At 41.8% G+C, this 21,261-nt stretch overlaps 1 protein-coding gene and 1 non-coding gene across 3 annotated transcripts in view; both read left to right on the top strand.

Moving 5' to 3' along the window:
- The window catches only part of LOC134542794 (tetraspanin-1-like), a 92,535-nt gene that overhangs the window by 53,311 nt on the left and 17,963 nt on the right, over positions 1-21,261 (top strand). Inside the window, exons 3-6 of one of the 2 annotated variants that reach the window (XM_063387324.1) lie at positions 7,909-8,121; positions 9,829-10,014; positions 15,658-15,780; positions 18,723-18,815. In XM_063387324.1, coding sequence (XP_063243394.1) covers positions 7,909-8,121; positions 9,829-10,014; positions 15,658-15,780; positions 18,723-18,800 — 600 coding nt within the window. In that variant the 3' untranslated portion in view covers positions 18,801-18,815. Of the gene's footprint in view, positions 1-7,908; positions 8,122-9,828; positions 10,015-15,657; positions 15,781-18,722; positions 18,816-21,261 lie in introns of those variants that run through there. The other variant, XM_063387323.1, reaches the window with a different exon arrangement.
- On the top strand, positions 1,039-1,109 carry Trnag-gcc (transfer RNA glycine (anticodon GCC)). The gene has a single exon. It is a non-coding gene; the product is annotated as a tRNA-Gly (tRNA).

Raw genomic sequence — 21,261 nt, 5'->3', positions numbered from 1 at the left:
TAGTGTTTGTTCAATCCAGACACTGTTATCTACGAAATAAAATTAAATGCATAGTTTTAATAAGTGATATAAGTCCTTCATATACGTCTTGGTGTTTCTCGTGAATAAATGTGCTGGGAAGAGGATGTTTGGATTACAACTAAACACATTGAGCGCGCCACTGAACGTGACGGTAAAGTTCAATTATAGCCCATAGAGAGTGCTGTAGTAGGTGAACAATAATAGCTGTTTAAAAAAAAAGTGCTTTATTTTCCTTTTAATAATTCAAAAATATAAAAATAAAAGACAGAATTGGGCGTTTAAAGAGCATGAAAAGGATATTTCGAAACATGAAAAAATATGAAAGCTCATCATTGAAAAGGTTACTAGCTGAGATCACAGCAAGATGTTACATTAGGTGTGTTGATTTCGAATGGGTAAAGAAGTTAATTCCTATATACAAAAAAAAAATCTGTCCATATTTGTTTAATGATCGTAGAAGATAGTTTTATTTTAAACCTATAAAAAATTATTTATCTACTTATAAACATTCAGACACATTTAAACTTACTTTTTATATACATTTAATGCATCATAAAGAACTATAATGCAAAATCTAAAAATACAAAATCTTTAAAAAAAATTATTATTTTATATATGTATAATTAGATTTTCACAAATAATTCAAAATGTTCCATTATCCAAAACACTTTCTATATCTATCTGAACATTGGCGTACGTAAGGAGGGAGTTTCCTCCACCTAAAAAAAATCAATTATTCTTACCAATGTATGGAAAAAAAAGACTTTGAAAGCAAACAGCGTGAAAAGTGGTTTCTGAATTAATTCCACAAAATATCATCGATGACCAAAAAAAAAAATACCGGCACTTCTGCTGTCGCAATCTTATTTAAAAAAAGTTGCCTGAATTAAAGGTGCGATAGTGTCTGGAAGGATGGTGTCATACATCAATCATTTCACGAATCATGTGTCGTTTCTTTTTCATTGTTGTCAGTGTATCATTTATATTAATAAAACATTACAAAATTCAATTACCGTAGCATCGGTGGTTCAGTGGTAGAATGCTCGCCTGCCACGCGGGCGGCCCGGGTTCGATTCCCGGCCGATGCATTTTTTTTATTTTTTACCTAAAGGGATTTATAACATTGTTTCACATGTTAAAATCAAATGGTTCAAATTACTTTGGAACAAATTTAATATCATATTTAGCAATTGAATTCTCCAAGTAAAAAAAATAATGTTATCTGAAAATTTGAATTAGTTGTTCCCTATGTTTCTAGGCTATTTCAACCATTATTTCAATATCAGCATCCTAGTGTGAAACTGCGTTGGCATTAATTATACACTGAGCTAACTGACGTTAGCAAAAAAATATACGTACACTTATTTATTTATTTATACAAAGACATGAGTTGTTGGAAGAGAGATAATTAGAAGTGGTTACATCAAAGGCGAATTCAGGGTCATAAGGGGGGGGGAGTGTAACAGGAAAAATAAACATACTAAGAGCAAGGAGTTGCAGTTAGAAAATATGTAACAAATACACGCAAACCATTGTAAATAACATAAAAACTATGGTTTTTTTTTCCTTCAAATTTATTGTGTATTATTGCAGGGCATCTTGGTCCCTCCTCCTCCCACGTGAAAAAGGTTGAATTCAGAATAATTCTAATCCCCCTCCACAATTTCCGTTTGGACCTTTATATACCCATACACCCACGTGTTCCTTACTACAACAATTATAATTCAGAGAACTCGAGGAAAAGCAAACACAAAATGAGAGAATTCGAGAATTCGATTCCTCCAGTATTGCGCGTAGCGTAGGTAGTTTACCTTTACGCTACTTCACCCAGTATATGCATGTATGTGTGTGTGTTGGGTGTACACACATACATACACTGCCTAACAAAAGTTGAAGACCATAGGCTTATTTAAAATAAAATTACCCTAGCTTTTTTTTTTTTATCATTTCATGAATATTTTGTGATAAGTATAGATCATGAGACATCTATACATTCAAAATACATTGCGACACGACATTTATTTTTAAGGATACGATTTTTTAATTTTCGATACTTACTATAAAAACCTACATTTTTAAATATCAAAAATGTTGTAATTACTAACCCATTTGGTTAGTTTCAGTATCAATTATTTTACAGTATTTTAAGAAATGTAAAATCATTTTAATATAATAAAAAATGTTCAAAATTTTTTGTTTATATAAGAAACTAAATTTATTCTACAAATTTCGAAAAATATAGGGAAAAAACAATGAAGTGTATTTGTAGGTTTAAACGTACATATAAATTTTCTCTATATAGCTAGAGATTCCGCATAGGCACCAATGAAAAGCTTTTACAAGCTAAGAAATGGTATTCATAAAATCTCGCTAGCTTACTCTGCAACGTTTCTATTTATATCTACGTACAAATATACTTCATTGTTTTTCCCTACCTATATTTTTTTTTTTTTTTTCAAAATTGGTAGAAAACATAATTGTTATGTTTTTTTTTTTTTTTTTTCAAAATGATTTTAAACATCTCAGAATACTGGAAAATAAATGATACTGTAATCAACCGAATGGGTAAGTAGTTAACAACATTTTTGATACTAAAAAATGTAGGTTTTTATAGTAAGTATCGAAAATTTAAAATAAAAAAATGTATCTTGAAAACTAAACGTCGTATCGCAACTTTTTTTTTTATCGATAGATGTCTCAGGATCTGCACTATTCACAAAATACCTATCCATGAAAAAAATTGGTTGTCTGTAAAGTCGGTTTACGGACGATAGTTTAACGTGACAACGCACAACGTCATAACAAAACATTGATGAAACGATTGCATAGTTTTATGAATAAAATTGAATAACTTTAATTTTAATAATAAAATAATAAATACTTGAAATTATACTAGTAATCAGATTTTTAAATTGCAACAATAATTAACTTTTATTGCCGAAATTGTTGTTGTAATAAGCAATGAAAACCACATTAACTTTTCACTTCACTTTATAACCAGTCGACGAAACAGATCACGTGTAGATGTAAGTTGTGTGCTGCCGCTGTCTTTCTTCTCCTCGGACGCATAGGCCAATCGAGTGGGAGAGAGATAGATGCGGCGCAAGCGTACAATGAGCGTAACGGGACACAGCGTAACGGAACAATGAGCGTAACGAGACACAGTGTAACGGGACACAGCGTAACGGGACATTTTTTCGTGCGTGCAGCCGGCGTTCATCGATTTATTAGACGTTGTCACGTCAAAAAAAAACTATGGATTTCTATTTTGAATAAGCCTGTGGTCTTGAACTCTTGCTAGGCAGTGTACACACTGGGCTCGCCACTGTCGCCCCCTCCCCGAGCCCTGTGACATCCAGTTATCCGCGCCGGGATCAGGGACTTACCTGCAATCAAGAGCCCTTATATCCCCGGAGGACTGGGTTGATTGCGTAAAGCCGCGCGCGCTCGGAGCGGAGTGGCTCAGCTGCCTGGCCCACTCGGATCACGCGAGCAATCACAATCACAATCAGCAGTGCGATCACCGGCTCGATCACCGGCGCGATCGCTGGAGGAGACTTGGCTTCGAAGCAGCGCGCAATGGCCGCCGGGTCGAGCCCGTGAAGAGAAGAAGTCAGTCATGGGGACCGTCGACAGAAGTGAAAACTTAAAATTTTGTTTTTAAATGTGTAATGTGAAATCATTTCTACGTCAAATGTACGCAAGATAATGATTTTGGTGTTATATCACTAGCATGTCGGTGACGCGAACCCATAAGTTTTGCCCCTACCAATAATAACTTTAAAACTAGAAGAAATAAAGTTTTTTTCATTGAAAGAATAAAAAATTATTAACTTCAATCTACAAATAATCAACATTTGAAGAAATAACTGCACATCGTAAATAAATAAACAAAAAAAACATAACCTCAACTTAACTACCAACTAAAAAAATATCCAATACTCGCAATATGTACCACACAATAACGTTAAAAATTCCTTGGAAAATAAAGATAAAAATTAAAAACCTTGTATCTTTAAAAATATAATAAATTAAGTTTTATCTTTGAAGTATAAAAAAAATAACACGTCACGTGACCATGTCGATGACGACTTACATGAATTTACTCCCTATCCAAACCTTCCTATAGAGGTTTTCACTTTAACAAAAAAAATGGGTGGGGTGATGGCAGCCACTTTTTTTCGTACCTCGTGTTTGAATTACTGCTCTCCGTGCGATAATGCTGCCAGGTAATTCCCGTTCTCGGTTTACGCTGTGTCCGAATCCGGCTGAAGTATGTACATACTTACACGTTTTTGCACCCGATAGCACCATCATTACGAGGGCTGTCCGTTTCGGACGTGAATTACGGAGTTCTGCAAGTAAATGCATCTTGTGTACTTATGGCGTACTTCAAGGTAGAGTACGTCACATTGATAAAAAAAATAAGTGTTTCGTAAGTTGTATAGGTTATTGGACACATTTGTAACTAAAAGACTCGTAAAATGAATATCACTGTATTATTTACCAGGATTAACATATTTAATGGGAAATATAATACATGCATGCACGTGTAATATATTATACCTTTCTTAATTTACGATATAAAGGTAGAAACGTGAGTAAAAAACTGCCATGCGAGTAAATTTGTGTGTTTTCATTTGAGTTTGAAAATGAACTATTTTCAACCTAAAATTACTGCTAAGTCAAAATTTCTTTGGATGAGTATGTATGGAGTTTTTGATAATGACTCGTAGAATAAGTTTTTGAATTGTAATAAGTGGCAAGAATGCCGTACCGCAGAACAGGCTGAAAACTAGCAAAGTAAACCATTCTGATTCCTTCAAAGGACAGTACAGACCTCTCTATTGTACCTTGCCGTGTGGTTGCTGACTTGTGTCTGCAGGCGTGTGGTTGCAGACTTGTCTCTACAGGCGTGTGGTTGCTGACTTGTGTCTGCAGACGTGTGGTCGCGGATTTGTCGTGTCTGCAGGCGTGTGGTTGCTGACTTGTCGTGTCTGCAAGCGTGTGGTTGCTGACTTGTGTCTGCAGGCGTGTGGTTGCTGACTTGTCGTGTCTGCAAGCGTGTGGTTGCTGACTTGTCGTGTCTGCAAGCGTGTGGTTGCTGACTTGTCGTGTCTGCAAGCGTGTGGTTGCTGACTTGTCGTGTCTGCAGGCGTGTGGTTGCTGACTTGTCGTGTATGCAAGCGTGTGGTTGCTGACTTGTCGTCTCTGCAGGCGTGTGGTTGCTGACTTGTCGTGTCTCCAGGTGTGTGGTTGCTTACTTGTCGTGTCTGCAAGCGTGTGGTTCCTGACTTGTCGTGTCTGCAGGCGTGTGGTTGCTGACTTTTCGTGTATGCAAGCGTGTGGTTGCTGACTTGTCGTCTCTGCAGGCGTGTGGTTGCTGACTTGTCGTCTCTGCAGGCGTGTGGTTGCTGACTTGTCGTGTCTGCAGGCGTGTGGTTGCTGACTTGTCGTGTATGCAAGCGTGTGGTTGCTGACTTGTCGTCTCTGCAGGCGTGTGGTTGCTGACTTGTCGTGACTGCAGGCGTGTGGTTGCTGACTTGTCGTGTCTGCAGGCGTGTGGTTGCTGACTTGTCGTGTCTGCAAGCGTGTGGTTGCTGACTTGTCGTGTCTGCAAGCGTGTGGTTGCTGACTTGTCGTGTCTGCAGGCGTGTGGTTGCTGACTTGTCGTGTATGCAAGCGTGTGGTTGCTGACTTGTCGTCTCTGCAGGCGTGTGGTTGCTGACTTGTCGTGTCTGCAGGCGTGTGGTTGCTTACTTGTCGTGTCTGCAAGCGTGTGGTTCCTGACTTGTCGTGTCTGCAGGCGTGTGGTTGCTGACTTGTGTATGCAAGCGTGTGGTTGCTGACTTGTCGTCTCTGCAGGCGTGTGGTTGCTGACTTGTCGTGTATGCAAGCGTGTGGTTGCTGACTTGTCGTCTCTGCAGGCGTGTGGTTGCTGACTTGTCGTGTCTGCAGGCGTGTGGTTGCTGACTTGTCGTGTCTGCAAGCGTGTGGTTGCTGACTTGTCGTCTCTGCAGGCGTGTGGTTGCTGACTTGTCGTGTATGCAAGCGTGTGGTTGCTGACTTGTCGTCTCTGCAGGCGTGTGGTTGCTGACTTGTCGTGTATGTAAGCGTGTGGTTGCTGACTTGTCGTCTCTGCAGGCGTGTGGTTGCTGACTTGTCGTGTCTTGCAGGCGTGTGGTTGCTGACTTGTCGTCTCTGCAGGCGTGTGGTTGCTGACTTGTCGTGTATGTAAGCGTGTGGTTGCTTACTTGTCGTCTCTGCAGGCGTGTGGTTGCTGACTTGTCGTGTCTTGCAGGCGTGTGGTTGCTGTCTTGTCGTGTCTGCAGGCGTGTGGTTGCTGACTTGTCGTGTGTGTCTGCAGGCGTGTGGTTTCTGACTTGTGTCTGCAAGCGTGTGGTTGCTGACTTGTCGTCTCTGCAGGCGTGTGGTTGCTGACTTGTCGTGTCTTGCAGGCGTGTGGTTGCTGACTTGTCGTGTCTGCAGGCGTGTGGTTGCTGACTTGTCGTGTGTGTCTGCAGGCGTGTGGTTTCTGACTTGTGTCTGCAAGCGTGTGGTTGCTGACTTGTCGTGTCTGCAGGCGTGTGGTTGCTGACTTGTCGTGTCTGCAGGCGTGTGGTTGCTGACTTGTCGTCTCTGCAGGCGTGTGGTTGCTGACTTGTCGTGACTGCAGGCGTGTGGTTGCTGACTTGTCGTGTCTGCAGGCGTGTGGTTGCTGACTTGTCGTGTCTGCAAGCGTGTGGTTGCTGACTTGTCGTGTCTGCAAGCGTGTGGTTGCTGACTTGTCGTGTCTGCAGGCGTGTGGTTGCTGACTTGTCGTGTATGCAAGCGTGTGGTTGCTGACTTGTCGTCTCTGCAGGCGTGTGGTTGCTGACTTGTCGTGTCTGCAGGCGTGTGGTTGCTTACTTGTCGTGTCTGCAAGCGTGTGGTTCCTGACTTGTCGTGTCTGCAGGCGTGTGGTTGCTGACTTGTGTATGCAAGCGTGTGGTTGCTGACTTGTCGTCTCTGCAGGCGTGTGGTTGCTGACTTGTCGTGTATGCAAGCGTGTGGTTGCTGACTTGTCGTCTCTGCAGGCGTGTGGTTGCTGACTTGTCGTGTCTGCAGGCGTGTGGTTGCTGACTTGTCGTGTCTGCAAGCGTGTGGTTGCTGACTTGTCGTCTCTGCAGGCGTGTGGTTGCTGACTTGTCATGTATGCAAGCGTGTGGTTGCTGACTTGTCGTCTCTGCAGGCGTGTGGTTGCTGACTTGTCGTGTATGTAAGCGTGTGGTTGCTGACTTGTCGTCTCTGCAGGCGTGTGGTTGCTGACTTGTCGTGTCTTGCAGGCGTGTGGTTGCTGACTTGTCGTCTCTGCAGGCGTGTGGTTGCTGACTTGTCGTGTATGTAAGCGTGTGGTTGCTTACTTGTCGTCTCTGCAGGCGTGTGGTTGCTGACTTGTCGTGTCTTGCAGGCGTGTGGTTGCTGACTTGTCGTGTCTGCAGGCGTGTGGTTGCTGACTTGTCGTGTGTGTCTGCAGGCGTGTGGTTTCTGACTTGTGTCTGCAAGCGTGTGGTTGCTGACTTGTCGTCTCTGCAGGCGTGTGGTTGCTGACTTGTCGTGTCTTGCAGGCGTGTGGTTGCTGACTTGTCGTGTCTGCAGGCGTGTGGTTGCTGACTTGTCGTGTGTGTCTGCAGGCGTGTGGTTTCTGACTTGTGTCTGCAAGCGTGTGGTTGCTGACTTGTCGTGTCTGCAGGCGTGTGGTTGCTGACTTGTCGTGTCTGCAGGCGTGTGGTTGCTGACTTGTCGTGTTTGCAGGCGTGCGGCTGCTGACTTGTCGTGTCTGCAGGCGTGCGGCTGCTGACTTGTCGTGTCTGCAGGCGTGTGGTGCTGACTTGTCGTGTCTTGCAGGCGTGCGGCTGCGCCATGGTGGTGGTGGCCTCGTGGGTGTTCGTCGCGCCCACCATGACCTACCTGTTCCGGCTGGCGTCCACGCGGGACGTCTCGCCGTACATGATCTACCACGTCGCCTACAGTCTCATCGCCCTGGGCTGCGCCGTGCTGCTCGTGGGCTTCTTCGGCTGCTGCGGCGCCGTGCAGGGGAGCAAGTGCATGCTCGCCGTGGTGAGCGCGCTCTTCTGTCGTCCCCAGTTGCCTTCTCCGTCAACTTCCCCAGTTGCCTTCACCGTCAATGTCCCCAGTTGCCTCCACCGTCAACGTCCCCAGTTGCCTTCACCGTCATTGTCCCCAGTTGCCTCCACCGTCAACGTCCCCAGTTGCCTTCACCGTCAATGTCCCCAGTTGCCTCCGCCGTCAACGTCCCCAGTTGCCTCCACCGTCAACGTCCCCAGTTGCCTTCGCCGTCAATGTCCCCAGTTGCCTCCGCCGTCAACGTTCCCAGTTGCACTCGCCTTCACTCGCGGAACCTGTCACAGGACTCGCGGAACTCGTCGCGGGACTACGTCATGGGACTCCGTTGCGGGACTACCGTGGAGGCCGGTTTCGCTGCTTTAAGTACTGGCGGGTTGTCTTTCCAGAACCGACGAGAGCGGCTGCGACGAGTCGCGTCATCCCGGGCCGACCCGACGCCCGTAAAGTCCAGAAAGGCGGCGTGCAATACACGCCACATTCCACGACGGCCCGCGGAATTCCCAAGGCCGCTCAGCGATAGATAACAGCGCCGAGGCATGACGATGCGCATGAGGCGGGGGAGGAAGGGGAGGGCGGTAGCGAGGCGCGCGTGGCATGCGTTACGTCAGCGGACGGCGCGTGACGTCAGTGGTCGTGCAGAGCCGCCAGCCAGCTCCGAACCTGGCATCGCGGTCTGGTCTCTCGCATTCGAAACATTATGTAAATTACCCAAAAGTTTAAGCAATTCATTTTGATCATTAAAATGCAGAAAATTGATTCGGTCTGTGGAGAAAGGAACGCGGTCAAAGTTAGGTTATTTCATGGAGGAAGAAACTAAGTCAATAAATAGTTCCTTACTCCAAATATCAACATTCTTAGATCTGTGATAAAAGATAAGGAACAATGTGATGTAGTTTTTTCCACCGCTATGTGTAGCGATTTTCATTTTATTGACAATGTGTATTATTATTTTTTTTTTTAAATAATGGCTCATTTCTCTCAATTACTTTTTGCCTCAATCGGTACCTACGACACTTCTCTGCATTTTTAATTGCTTCTGCTCGGGCGATTTCGCTTTTTTTTTCCTTTCTTTGCTCCAGCATAACCAGTTTTCGCTTTGGCAATTTGCGACTAATTCATTGCTATTCCTTTCAACTAACACCACTCGCTGCTCACTCGCGAGAAAATGAAAGTTTAAATCACGCAAATCGGTCCCATTACTCACTGACTTCAGTTCCACGCTCCCCACCATCTCTCATTACGTCATCACTGCAAATGTTAAGGGGGGATGAGTCGTACGTAACGACCTCGAGCAAAGTCTGCTGTACCAAGATATATTAACTTTTACTCTATGGATTTCATAGTTAACGAGTTTTAGGCGTTGTCGAATCCCCAGCCGAAGTGACACCCATCCCCAGACTAAAAGACATTCATAATCCTGTCGGAAATTCATGTGGAAAAATTGACTTGGTTCTTAAATAATGTTCGCAGGCTTTCACGGCCATTTTATGAAGTAGCTTGGCTTCTGGGTTTTAGTCGTGTACTTGGTAAATAATTCACCGACGTTTCGGTTGAAATTACAGTCGCCATCATCAGGGAACAGTTGTTACCTACGGCCACAACCCAGAAGCCAAGCTACTTCTCCGCAGAAGGACCGAGTGCGAAGGGAAAGCGGCTGACTCTGACCTGTCGTGCGCGCAGTTCTTCGTGCTGCTGTTCCTGCTGCTGTGCCTGGAGGCGGCGGCGGCCGTCGCGACGCTCGTGGTCCGAGACAAGTTCCTGGGCGCCATGGAGGGCCGCCTGGCGAGGCAGCTGGCGTCGCGCTACGGCCACGACACGGCCAACAACAGCGGCTTCACCGAGGCCGTCGACCTCATGCAGTACAAGGTGCGTACCTGCAACACGCCACACGCATACTTACTCCTGTTCCGAGCGGCGTGCTTATAGGTAACCACACTTCCAAGTTAGTACAGTTGTAATTCATAATACTTTCAAGTTACTACATTTCTAAGTTACGGCAGTTCTAAGTTACGACAGTTCTAAGTTACGACAGTTCTAAGTCACGGCAGTTCTATGTTACGGCAGTTATAAGTTTCTACAGTTATAAGTCACTACAGTTCTATGTTACGACACTTCTAAGATACTGCAGTTCTAAATTATAATACTTTCAAGTAACTACACTTCTAAGGTATGGCATTTATAAGTTAGGTATGACAGTTCTAAGTCACGACAGTTCTAAGTTACGACAGTTCTAAGTTACTACCGTTATAAGTTATTACAGTTCTATGTTACGACACTTCTAAGTTACTACAGTTCTAAATTATAATAATTTCAAGTTACTACACTTCTAAGATACCTACGACATTTATAAGTTATGGCAATTCTAAGTCACAACAGTTCTAAGTCACGACAGTTCTATGTTACTACACGTATACATAAGTTACGACATTTCTAAGTTACGGCAGTTCTAAGTCACGACAGTTCTATGTTACGACAGTTCTATGTTACGACACTTCTACGTTACTACAGTTCTAAGTTGTGTGTTTCGGCGTTGTGTTTTTCTAAGTTACGCTCGTTCTAACTTAATGATAGTTCTGAGTGGTGTTAATTTTTCGATGATTCTAAGTTATAATTGTTCTAAGTTAAGTGTGGATCCCACGCGACCACGCGGACACGTCACAGATTATACCAAATTAATGTGCACATCATAATACACCACCTATGTCGAATCCCTGTTGGAGCACGTGTTCTAGAGGTTAAGTGTTCTAATTTTCAAATTAATCTGATTCTTGTTGTCATTATTTATCTTCAAAGACTGATTTTGCAGACGGGCTCATTTTATCACTACAATTATCCTTGTTCTTGTTTATTGATATTGGTTCACAGTTCTCACATCTAAATTACATTTAATATCCTTTATACTTCCTTTTCATGACGTTTGGATTTAAATTAAACTAAATTGTTTCTAATCATGTCCATGTTCATAGCCGGTTATCTATCTTTAATATTCTTCTTTTTTATCTTCGTCTTATATCTTTCTTTTAAGTATTTCAGGATCTGCTCATCCATCAAATTGTCTTCTTCGAGTTCTCAGGCTTCCCCTTCCATACCTTCCATCTCCTACTTTCATTTCCATCCTCGGTAATCAACTATCTTCTCCATTTTGTCTTTTTTTCATTCTGCTCCCATGTTTTGGATCGTCTTAAAGTTCTTTCCAAAAACGTGACAATCGACAGCCAATGTGAGAGTTTGCAACTTTTGTGACCAACACCGAAATTAACAGGAGTTGTTTTTGTACTCATGGGTGCTTGGCCACCACGCGTTTTAGGAGTCAAACTTCCCAGGCTGGTTTTAGTTCTACTTCAGCTCACTAGCGGCGCTGCAGACAGCGCTTCTGCTGCCATCTGTGTTTCCGGCAAGTAACTTGATAGCTAAAATATGATACATAAATATGCGTTTCGAAGGGCTAAAACAGAACAATTACAAGTTACGAGTTTTCAATTTTTTTTACAAACTTGAAAATTTAATTTCTAGTATAATCAAGAGGCTTCAGAATAATTTGTGTGATGTGCAATTGAATTAGTCCGCAGCCAAAAGGCCTCACCACACCCAATTGCTTGGTGTCGCCATAGAAGTGCGAGTTGAACAAACATGGCGCCGAATAACAAAACAGTTGCACCGCTCTCTTCCTGATGGAAGCCTTCTTTTCACAGACGAGAGAGCCAAAACCCGAAGTTCCCCGAAGGTCATGCTTTTTTTCCGTATCTTTTATGTAGCTATCCTAACGAAATCAACCGTCCACAATGTTTTAAAGTATTTATAATGTAGCTTACCTAACCTAATTGACCATTAGTATCCTTTTATCAACACCGCCATATTTATTCACAATAAACCAAAAAAAAAACGAAGATGCACGATCGGGCGTTTGGCTCTCTCGTCTGTGAAAAGAAGGATTCCTCTCTTCCTGATCGTAACTCTTTGTAAAACACTCTGGGAATTACACGTTTCGCCAATACGGTACTTTTTTCGCTATGCTCACTTTAATTAAATACAAATCGTATTCGCTTGTAAAAATCATGGTGTGGAAAAAAAAAGTGCGAACATTCAAAGTTTGATGACCAAGATTAACGTGCTTTCTTAGTTATCTGCCTAAGACAGTACAGATAATGGCATGTTGACTTGTCCTCCGTATGTTTATGTCTTCATTTTGTAGTTTATTATTGTTTTTTTATCTATGATAACCAGTGTGAAACAGCAATGGCTTATTTTTAGAGAATTATTTCAAATCAATCTTTTACATTGCAAGAATTAGTGAAAGAACGTATGCATTAAGGAAGCCTAGTAATAATTACAACAATTATTCGTTAATAATCTCTCTGTGACCTTAAATGGTTACGATTTCGGCGTTAGTAATTCAGGGATGGAGTGCTTCATTTAGGGCCCATCTAGAAGAGTCCGAAACAGCGGGCGGTCCGTGACCTTGTTCCGGTGGAAATGACGTCACATTGTCGCACGGAACTGTCGTGCTGGTTTCTGAAGTAGTCGCCAGTGCGCAGTAAACATATTGCGCCAAAATAAGTTTTTTTTTTTTCCTTCGATAGTTTTTGTTTATTGTTTTCATGCATCGTAAATGAGTACGTGGCTAAGAATTTAATAATCATTTTATTTTGTGAAAGTTGTGGGAGTTAAAAAAAAGCATTTAGTCACTGGGTAAATCAAAATGAATGCTAATAAATTAATTGTAATCACACTGCCAAGAATAATGTATTGAGGCCAGCCGTCTGGTTTTTCGCAATAATTTTTTTTTTTTCAGAAGCCAAAAATCACAAAATATCGTCTTGGTCTTTTTTGTATTATTATCAAAACGTCCATTCCTTTCTGTTTGAGAGAACATTTTGAAACGGGAACCGGAAATCACAAATACCCTGAGTGTTCTTCTTCTTCTATGCTACCAAAGGACGCAGAATTGAGGCAAAAAGTTTACCAATGCATTCGGACCAGGGAGATTCGGATCACTGTCCACCCACTCACGACGTGGACCAATCAGCGACCAGTGTCCGTCGGACACAGTTGGGGAAGTTGCTATTGTGGACGGGGCTTTAAATGTCACGAAAAATTACACGGTGATCCAATTAATTTCCTCTTTGTTGCGCGTCCGGGCCATGCTCGTTACTGGTCGAGAGGCCGGGCGCACACAGAATGAGGCACCACAACGCCGAAATACCACAACGCCGAACGTACAATAACGCCGAATACCATAACGCCGAATGCCAAATTGACCGCAACGCTGACAGCTAGAAAATTGCTGTGTACCACAACGCCGAAATACAGTAACGCCCAAAAATGTTGCTGCGGTGAGGGGGGGGGGGGGGAGCACAGAAGCAAAATGAAAAACAACTGAATGAATTTGCGTGTGTTTCTTAAATGTATCTTAACGCCGAAATACCACAACCTAACCTAACCTAGGTTAGCCTAACCTAGCCTAACCTAACCTTTGTGGCAGTCCTGCAGTGACATTTTTCGGCGTTAATGTACTTCGGCGTTGTGGTACACAGCAGTTTTTTGGCATTCGGCGTTATGGTTTTCGGCGTTAATGTATTTCGGCTTTGTGGTGCGTCCCCGGCACGACGCAACACGACGTGACATTTTGCCCGATAGTAGTTGACATCCACGTTTTCATATAAAAGCGATGCAAACAGACGCCACAAAACTGCCGCGATCAGGCACGAGGCGTCAGACTGTCTGATGGCTGTAGTGTTCTGCGCATGTACGAGTACAAGAAAGGCTTGCCGTAGTGCCGTAGTGCCGTAGTGCCGTAGTGGGTCGCGACTTCGATCCTAAAACTATCAGAAACCATCGAATAAACCATCAGAAAAGATAAGAAAAAATCGAAACAAATCGAATTGTGTGCAAACACATATCTATTGTAAAATAAATAATAACTGGTTAGCTACGAAGTGCTTATATTTTGTCAACCATTTTCAATCAGAACACAAATTGTTGATCAATAATCCATCGTTATCTAAAAAAAAAAAAAAGGCATATATGTGTGTATATATATTTACAATATTTGATGGTAAATTATATATACATAAGGAAGGGATACGATACAAAAAAGGTTTTTTTACTCCACCCTGGACCGATAGACCGTGGAAGTATTCCTATAAGGAAAGGTGGGTCGCCAGCTGAAAAAAAAATTTATGAACCACTGCCGTAGTGTGTTTGTAGCTGACTGTGTTAAAGACTGGTTTTCGTAGTTACTTTAGTTTGAGTAAACATTCACTTCTTAAGTATTTTAATTGATTTGTCTCATCGTGGACCCAGATGCAGATCGAATTATATGTTCGGTACAGGAAAGAGCTATTTTATATAATCAACCTTTGAAGGAGTATCGCGACAGCAATTTAATTTTCAGAATGTTGATGGGGAAATAATAATGTGACGCAAACACGGCGTTAAAGTTGTCGCGAGGCAACATGTCGCGTCTTGGTTGATTCAGTGTGCGTCCAGCCTGATTTTGTGTGCGTCCAGCCTGAGAAGGTCTCTGTGTGTGCTTCGCCCGTCGGCCCAACTCTCAGATCGTTGCCAGACGTACCGAATTTGGGTACACGTACCCAAATTAAATTACTGTCACGGGCGTAGATCCCGAAAGAGGAGGGGGGAAATGTGCCAGCCCCCCCCCCCCCCTCCCGGAATAAATAAGCCCCTCACTGAGGGGACCCGCTTATTCTTGCTAAATCGGGACTGTGGAAACGGGGTTGATAAACGTAAACGTCAAAACTACGATTTATGGAAAACTTTCTGTACATTTTAAAGTTTTTCCACTTATTGCATGCACATAGGCCGAAATATCTTGCAGTATACTTTACACAAGCACCCTATCCAGAGATGACTTGTGTCGGTTAAAACCCACGCGTAAAATCTCGGTTTTGTCTCTCTCTCTCTCTCTCTCTCTCCCCCCCCCCCCCACCATCAAATCCTTCAAATTTGCGTCTGTGATGACTGTACCCGGTACCCGAATTTAGAAAAAAGAAAGAAATTGAAAGTCAAAAAATATTGAATAATATTCACTTGGAATGAAAAACCAATTTATGGTGGAAAACAGTCTTTGCACAGACCGTAGCGCACTGACATTAAACATCCCTGCATTTTTGAAAACAGCCTTTGGTACGCTATATTCCTAAGGCTCTCTGGACAATCACAGTATCAAGTTGCAGCTAGTATCAAGAAAACAGTAGGGCAGCGACATCAGTCTCAGGGATATCTCTCTCTATTTGAAAAAGTCTTGGCCTCACCATTAGAGCACTTCACAAATTTAAGTCGCGATGGAGCTATGAGCCAAGCCACTTCTGTCTTGAATGTTTTTTTCGCGCCCGGAAGTGCCCGAAAGCAGAGGCGAGTGTACCCGAACTGTTTTGGCAACGCCGTTGTGTGCTGCATCTTGGCAACGAAAACAAACCACGAAGATGCACGATCGGGCGTTTGGCTCTCTGGTCTGTGAAAAGAAGGCTTCCCCGCTGCTGTTCACAGCTGCACTGCTGCGGCATCCACGGCGACGGAGACTACAACTCGAGCCGCTGGAAGGACGAGAGCCAAGGCAGCAAGGAGCCGAAGAACGTCCCTCTCACCTGCTGCGTCATCGCCGACGACCAGGTCAGCCCGGCGGGGGGTCCCCCAGTCCACTTGCATGCCGATACCAGCTTTGAATATATATACTGTATAGAAGTCGCCAGCCCAGGTTAAAATTTCTAATACGGTTTGAGGTAGTTGGTTAATTCACCGCCGCAATCGCCACCATCTCTAGGGCATCGACTTGTGGTGGTCCCTAGCGGACAAGTGTCGAACTCTTCAAACACCCCTTCCCCCTCCCGTTGAACGACCTTGAGCTGCAGTGAATGATGGGTGGGGGGGTGCGGGGAATGACAGCGGGCGACAGAGCTGCGCTCTAACGTGTAAATAACAACCTAAGACGATGCAGGGCGTTACACGGCAGCGCACTGCAGCGGTGAAGTTCCCAAGCTGCCTATCATGCGCTTCTGAAAAACGTAGAGTAAATCCTATCCACTCGCGACTTCTGTACAGTATATATATTCAAAGATACCAGCGACTGTGGCGGGCACAACCTTTTCATTTTTTCGGTTGGAGGAATTTTGAAAGAAAAAAAATAATAATAGTTGAACATTAATAATGTTCGCAGGCTTTCAACGGCCATTGTAGCTCGGCTTCTGTGTTGTAGCCGTGTCCTCGGCGATAAATTCACCGACGTTTCGGTCGACATTGCAGTCGCCAATCATCAAAGGTGAGCAGTTACCTACTGCAGTTACTACCAGTAGGTAACTCTGCTCCCCCTCTGATGAGTGGCGACCGCAATGTCGACCGAAACGTCGGTGAATTTATTGCCAAGGACACAGCTACAATAGTTGAACATGTGAATTAAAAAATATATATATTTACAATAACACACTGACGTGGATTCTCACACAGTTACACACTGTCTTAAGGAGGTTCATTTTAGATCATGATTTTTATATTTACAGTAATCACAGATCAGACTCGTAGACTTTTTTAAATGGTGTAACTTCCCACGAAATGAAAAACACATACATCGAATACTTTTGGCATAATTAGCTGCCAAAGCTACGTTTTCTTTGGGACTTACAAATTTTGAGAATTTAATGGATTACGGAACTGAAACATTTTTAGTTTTAACTGCATGCTACTGGCTACTTCATGATATTTCAAAAACTCATTTTATGTTACTTGGCTGTCAAAAAACCTCAACAAATTTGAGAATTTTGGAATGCCAGGTAAAATGAAATAATATTTTCTGAAAGAAATTATAACCATTTCTTGAAATAGCCAGTATGTTTGTAGATAAACCTAAAAAGTTTTAGTCCTGTTTAACAATTAGTTCTCCTTATTTTTTTTCTACATCAAAAACGTTAAAAATATAACTTTGACAGCTAAATATGCAAAAAGTGTGCTATGTATATATTTTTAATTTTGTGAAAGTTAAACCATTTAAAAGGTCTATAAGTTGATCAGTGATTAATTTAAATGTAAATTCATTACCTGAAAGGGAAGACACCCCCTTAACTGATATTTGCAATTTTTTTCACAACTTGGTAGGGAGATATATCACCCGTCTCCCCCCCCCCCCTTTTCCTGCAATCCTCCATTTTCAACCACCTTTTAAGGAGGTTCTTCAAGACAAGGCTACAGTTTCACCGCAAAATTATCTGGATGCTCCCATCACTAATAATCTTGACCACGCTGTTATTAACGTTCACCTTGAAATTTTACGAACAACGCTGGTCACAAATTATCCACAAATCTCCATAAATATACTTATTTGGAAACACGGGTACAGAGATTGCTTTGAACGTTTTGAACATTATAAACGGTATCAATTTGTAATGCCGTTTACCATTTGGTAGACTATGGGTTGTCTCGCCCCAGTCATGATTACACTTAAATATTTATTCTTAAATCATAATATAAGTAGCCTACCTTATACCATACACAATATTAAATAGTTGCCACTAATAAGTACAAAAGTAAATATATAATGGTTTATGCAGTAGGTGCTTTGTGTTTCATCAGAAAATAAATTATGCTTTATGTACTTTTATCTAGTTTAATTTTGAATTTAATTTCGGTGCTTGTTCATCTATTTTAGTTATTATATTTTGCTTATTATTTTAGACAGTACTACTTTATTTTATTTTATTTCTTTAAATTTTCTGCTACATTCAGTAGCTACTTAGATTCTTATAAATGCTTTTTGTACAAACTTTGTAATTATTTTTCTTATTCGTTCGTTTTCTGACTCTATATTTAAGGTGACTAACTACACAAGTGCTGCGCAGTTATAAGTATTTTCCCAAGGTATTCTCCGGTAAAATACAGAAATATTTTTTGAAGTGTTACATGAATTTTACTGTAGGAAAATGAGAGTGTTCCCCACCAGGAATAAATCCAGAAAATAGATGAAGGAGCAGCAAAAACGATGGCAAGGAAGGAGATGCAGAGAGGGTTTTGCAACATGTTAACCAAATTTACTTTCACTGCTATTTCTTTAACACATATATTAACCCGTATGTGACAAACAAAGAATATGTATTTTTTTTTTTTTTTAATGTTTTAGAGATTTAATAAAATTAGGATCGCAAGCTTTTCGCTCACATTGTCTGAGGTTGCGTTGGCTTCTGGGTTCTAGCCGCGTCGAAGGTAAAAATCTCGCTGACGTTTCGGTACCCTGAAGATGGCGACTGCAATTTCGGCCGAAACGTCGGTGAAATCTTCTACTTATACGCGGCTAGAACCCAGAAGCCGAGCAATCTGTAACTTACCTAAATCGTGTGCCATCTAAAGGAAGAGGAATGTAACTCTAACCATATGGTCCCATTGTGAGCAATGTTGGACAGTCAGTAATGTTGTGAGTGTGAGAGTGGCCACACAGTGGTCAGCAGCTTCAGGTTGGCTGTGACGTAGTGTACACGGGCGAGCTGCAGGTGTCTAGATGCAGATGCAGAGCTGTGTGGAACTGTCTGTGGGAGTTGGTTCCCAGGCAAGCCCCTTTTCTTCCCCCGTAGGTGACCAACTCTGGAAGCCCCATTAGCGTAGTGTCGAGGGTTTTCAGTGGCACGGTGAGTACCTTCAGCTGTGTGTGACGTGGCTTGTCGCGCAGACCGGACCGAAAGCATGTCTCTCACACTTTGTGCTTCAGTTGTTTTACTTTTTTTTTTCAACATTTTTTTATCTATTTTTTATCTATTTTTTTGCAGCTGGAGCTGTTTCCAGACGGGATTTACAAAAAGTAAATTTGGCATGTTATAGAACTCGTTAAAGAAAGTATTTTTTATATAAAATTCTAAGAGTTTTGGTATGCCAAAAGATTTATTTATTCTCCGAAAAAAAAAAAAAAAACTATATTCGGGTAGTAGATATCCCAAGCGATCAGCATAATCTCTCGCGTGGAGTAATTCAACAAACACGGACGAACCCTCTCCGTAAAAAGTATTGGATCAGAGAAATCGTTGGTAACTTTTAAAAGAAAACTGTTTTCACAGAATTTGGGAGAAGTAGTTTTCTTTGTTCGTCTGAATCTTAACCTAAGACGAGTGTCTGCGGTTACTCAAAGGTAATCGCTTCGAATTCCCTGTCAAGCATATAGCGCGAAAGTAAACAGCTCTAGTATGTACCAATTTAGAAAGAAGTGTGTCAGATGGTGACTGCAAGTAACTTAGATGGGTTTTTTCGCCTCATTGAGTTAATTTTTAATGTGTCAGAGTTTAATAAAGTTGAATACAAATTTTTGATGTGTAACATCTTCAATCTTAGTAGGAATAATTTCGTGAATGCGGCGGAAGTAAAGGGACGGAATTGTGTAACAGACGGTGCTGCTATCTATGGCGGATGGCACGAACCAAAGTTTACAAAGACCAAGGGAAACTTTATAATATTAACTGTATAATGAATTTCAACACAAGATGGGCATTATTTAAACAAAATTCATTGTCGAAAAAATCAGGTCAAAATTGGGGTTACGTATTTTTTTCAAGTCTTTTTCGCTTTTATCGGAGCCTTTTAATTATATAGTTTAAAATTTCGTTCAGCAAATGAAATTATTCGATATTCGACGTAGCTGCTCCGACAATGCATTCTAGCGGCGGGTGCGGAAACTACGTGTGATTCGCATCAAGAAATGTAGTCGAAAACATAATTTTCACATGTTTATCATGCTCGACATTATTTTGAAGAAAATCTACGCTAAATTTCGTGCCCGATTTTCATATTATAAGTGTATTCGCTTCATGAGAAACGTTGCTCGTTACAGAGTTTAGATGTTACACATTACTGACGACTACTAAAAGACACTTTCAGTTTTTTTTTTTTAATAATTTGAACACAAACTCAAAAGTCGTAAATAATGACTCATAATGAAGGCCGGACAGAAATATTCACTGGTCTGATATTCTCTTGGCATGAATGGGAAGGTTATACGTGGACCATCACTGAGGACTACCGCGTCTAAGACTTTGGTTTTTATTAAATGCATTTAATTACATACAACACACATTTTGATAAATACTTATCTTATTTCATTAGCAGTGCCAGTTGTGTATTGTATTATTTAAAAGAGAAAAAAACATTAGTACTATATAAATGGTGAATCGGGGACAATGTATTTCTTATGGTACTACCGGTTAATAGCTCGATGGCTTGTTGGCTTACCAATCGGCTATGTTCGAGTAAGTCCGCCGCTCGAATCCTATGATCGGAACTCCGGCAGCCATCTTTAATGGCGTCATTTCCGCCATTTTGTTTTCCGTCGAGTTGAAAAACTGTAATAATTATTGAGCTATAAAATCGGGAAAATTTTTAAAATTTGCAAAAAAAAATATTTAAATACAATTTTGATACAATGTTTTGTAAAAAAACGTTGATCATCTTGGCCGCCGGAGTCTCGATCATAGGCAACGAGTGGCGGACACACCCGAAAATAACCGAATCCTCACGATTGGCAAGCCAACAAGCCAGGAAGCCATCAAACCGTAGACCCGTAAGAATAACTTTTTCCCCGATTCGCCATTTATATACTACTAACATTTAATGTTAGATACGGATCAGTGTACCCATGAAACTAGCTATGTAGTGGAATGTTTAAAGTATGTTAAATATTATAAAAATGTTCATTCATGAAGGAAATTGCTGATCACTATTTCTGGTCTCATGCCTAAGCATTCATTTTACTAAAACCATAGGTAGTGAAACAATATTGCTTTAAATTTTTTTACGCTACAAATAACTTGTGAGAGCTTATTGCAATGAATTATGGATCTGCATGCTTGGCCAAATAGGTATTACAAATGCAATTCACTACAACTTTCTATACCAGTTCCTTGAACTAGGCCCTGCTTTCCTGTAGAGGATCTGAAAACACGTGTGCTTTGCGCATTTTTACTCTGCCTCGAGATACGCGCGTCGTCTATCAGCCATTTGAATGCTCCGAATTCAATGGCGGCTTCAGGATGACTTTTCGGGAGGGGCTATCGCACAAAGAAAGGTCGTAGTTGAAAAAAATGAAAGTGGTCAGATATTGGCCTTGGAATATTATTTACAAATTACAGG

Source organism: Bacillus rossius, assembly GCF_032445375.1.
Source record: "Bacillus rossius redtenbacheri isolate Brsri chromosome 9 unlocalized genomic scaffold, Brsri_v3 Brsri_v3_scf9_2, whole genome shotgun sequence".
Classification (NCBI taxonomy): domain Eukaryota; kingdom Metazoa; phylum Arthropoda; class Insecta; order Phasmatodea; family Bacillidae; genus Bacillus; species Bacillus rossius.
Note: the sequence above shows the minus strand (reverse complement) of the source record. Positions and strands in the feature narration are given on the sequence as shown.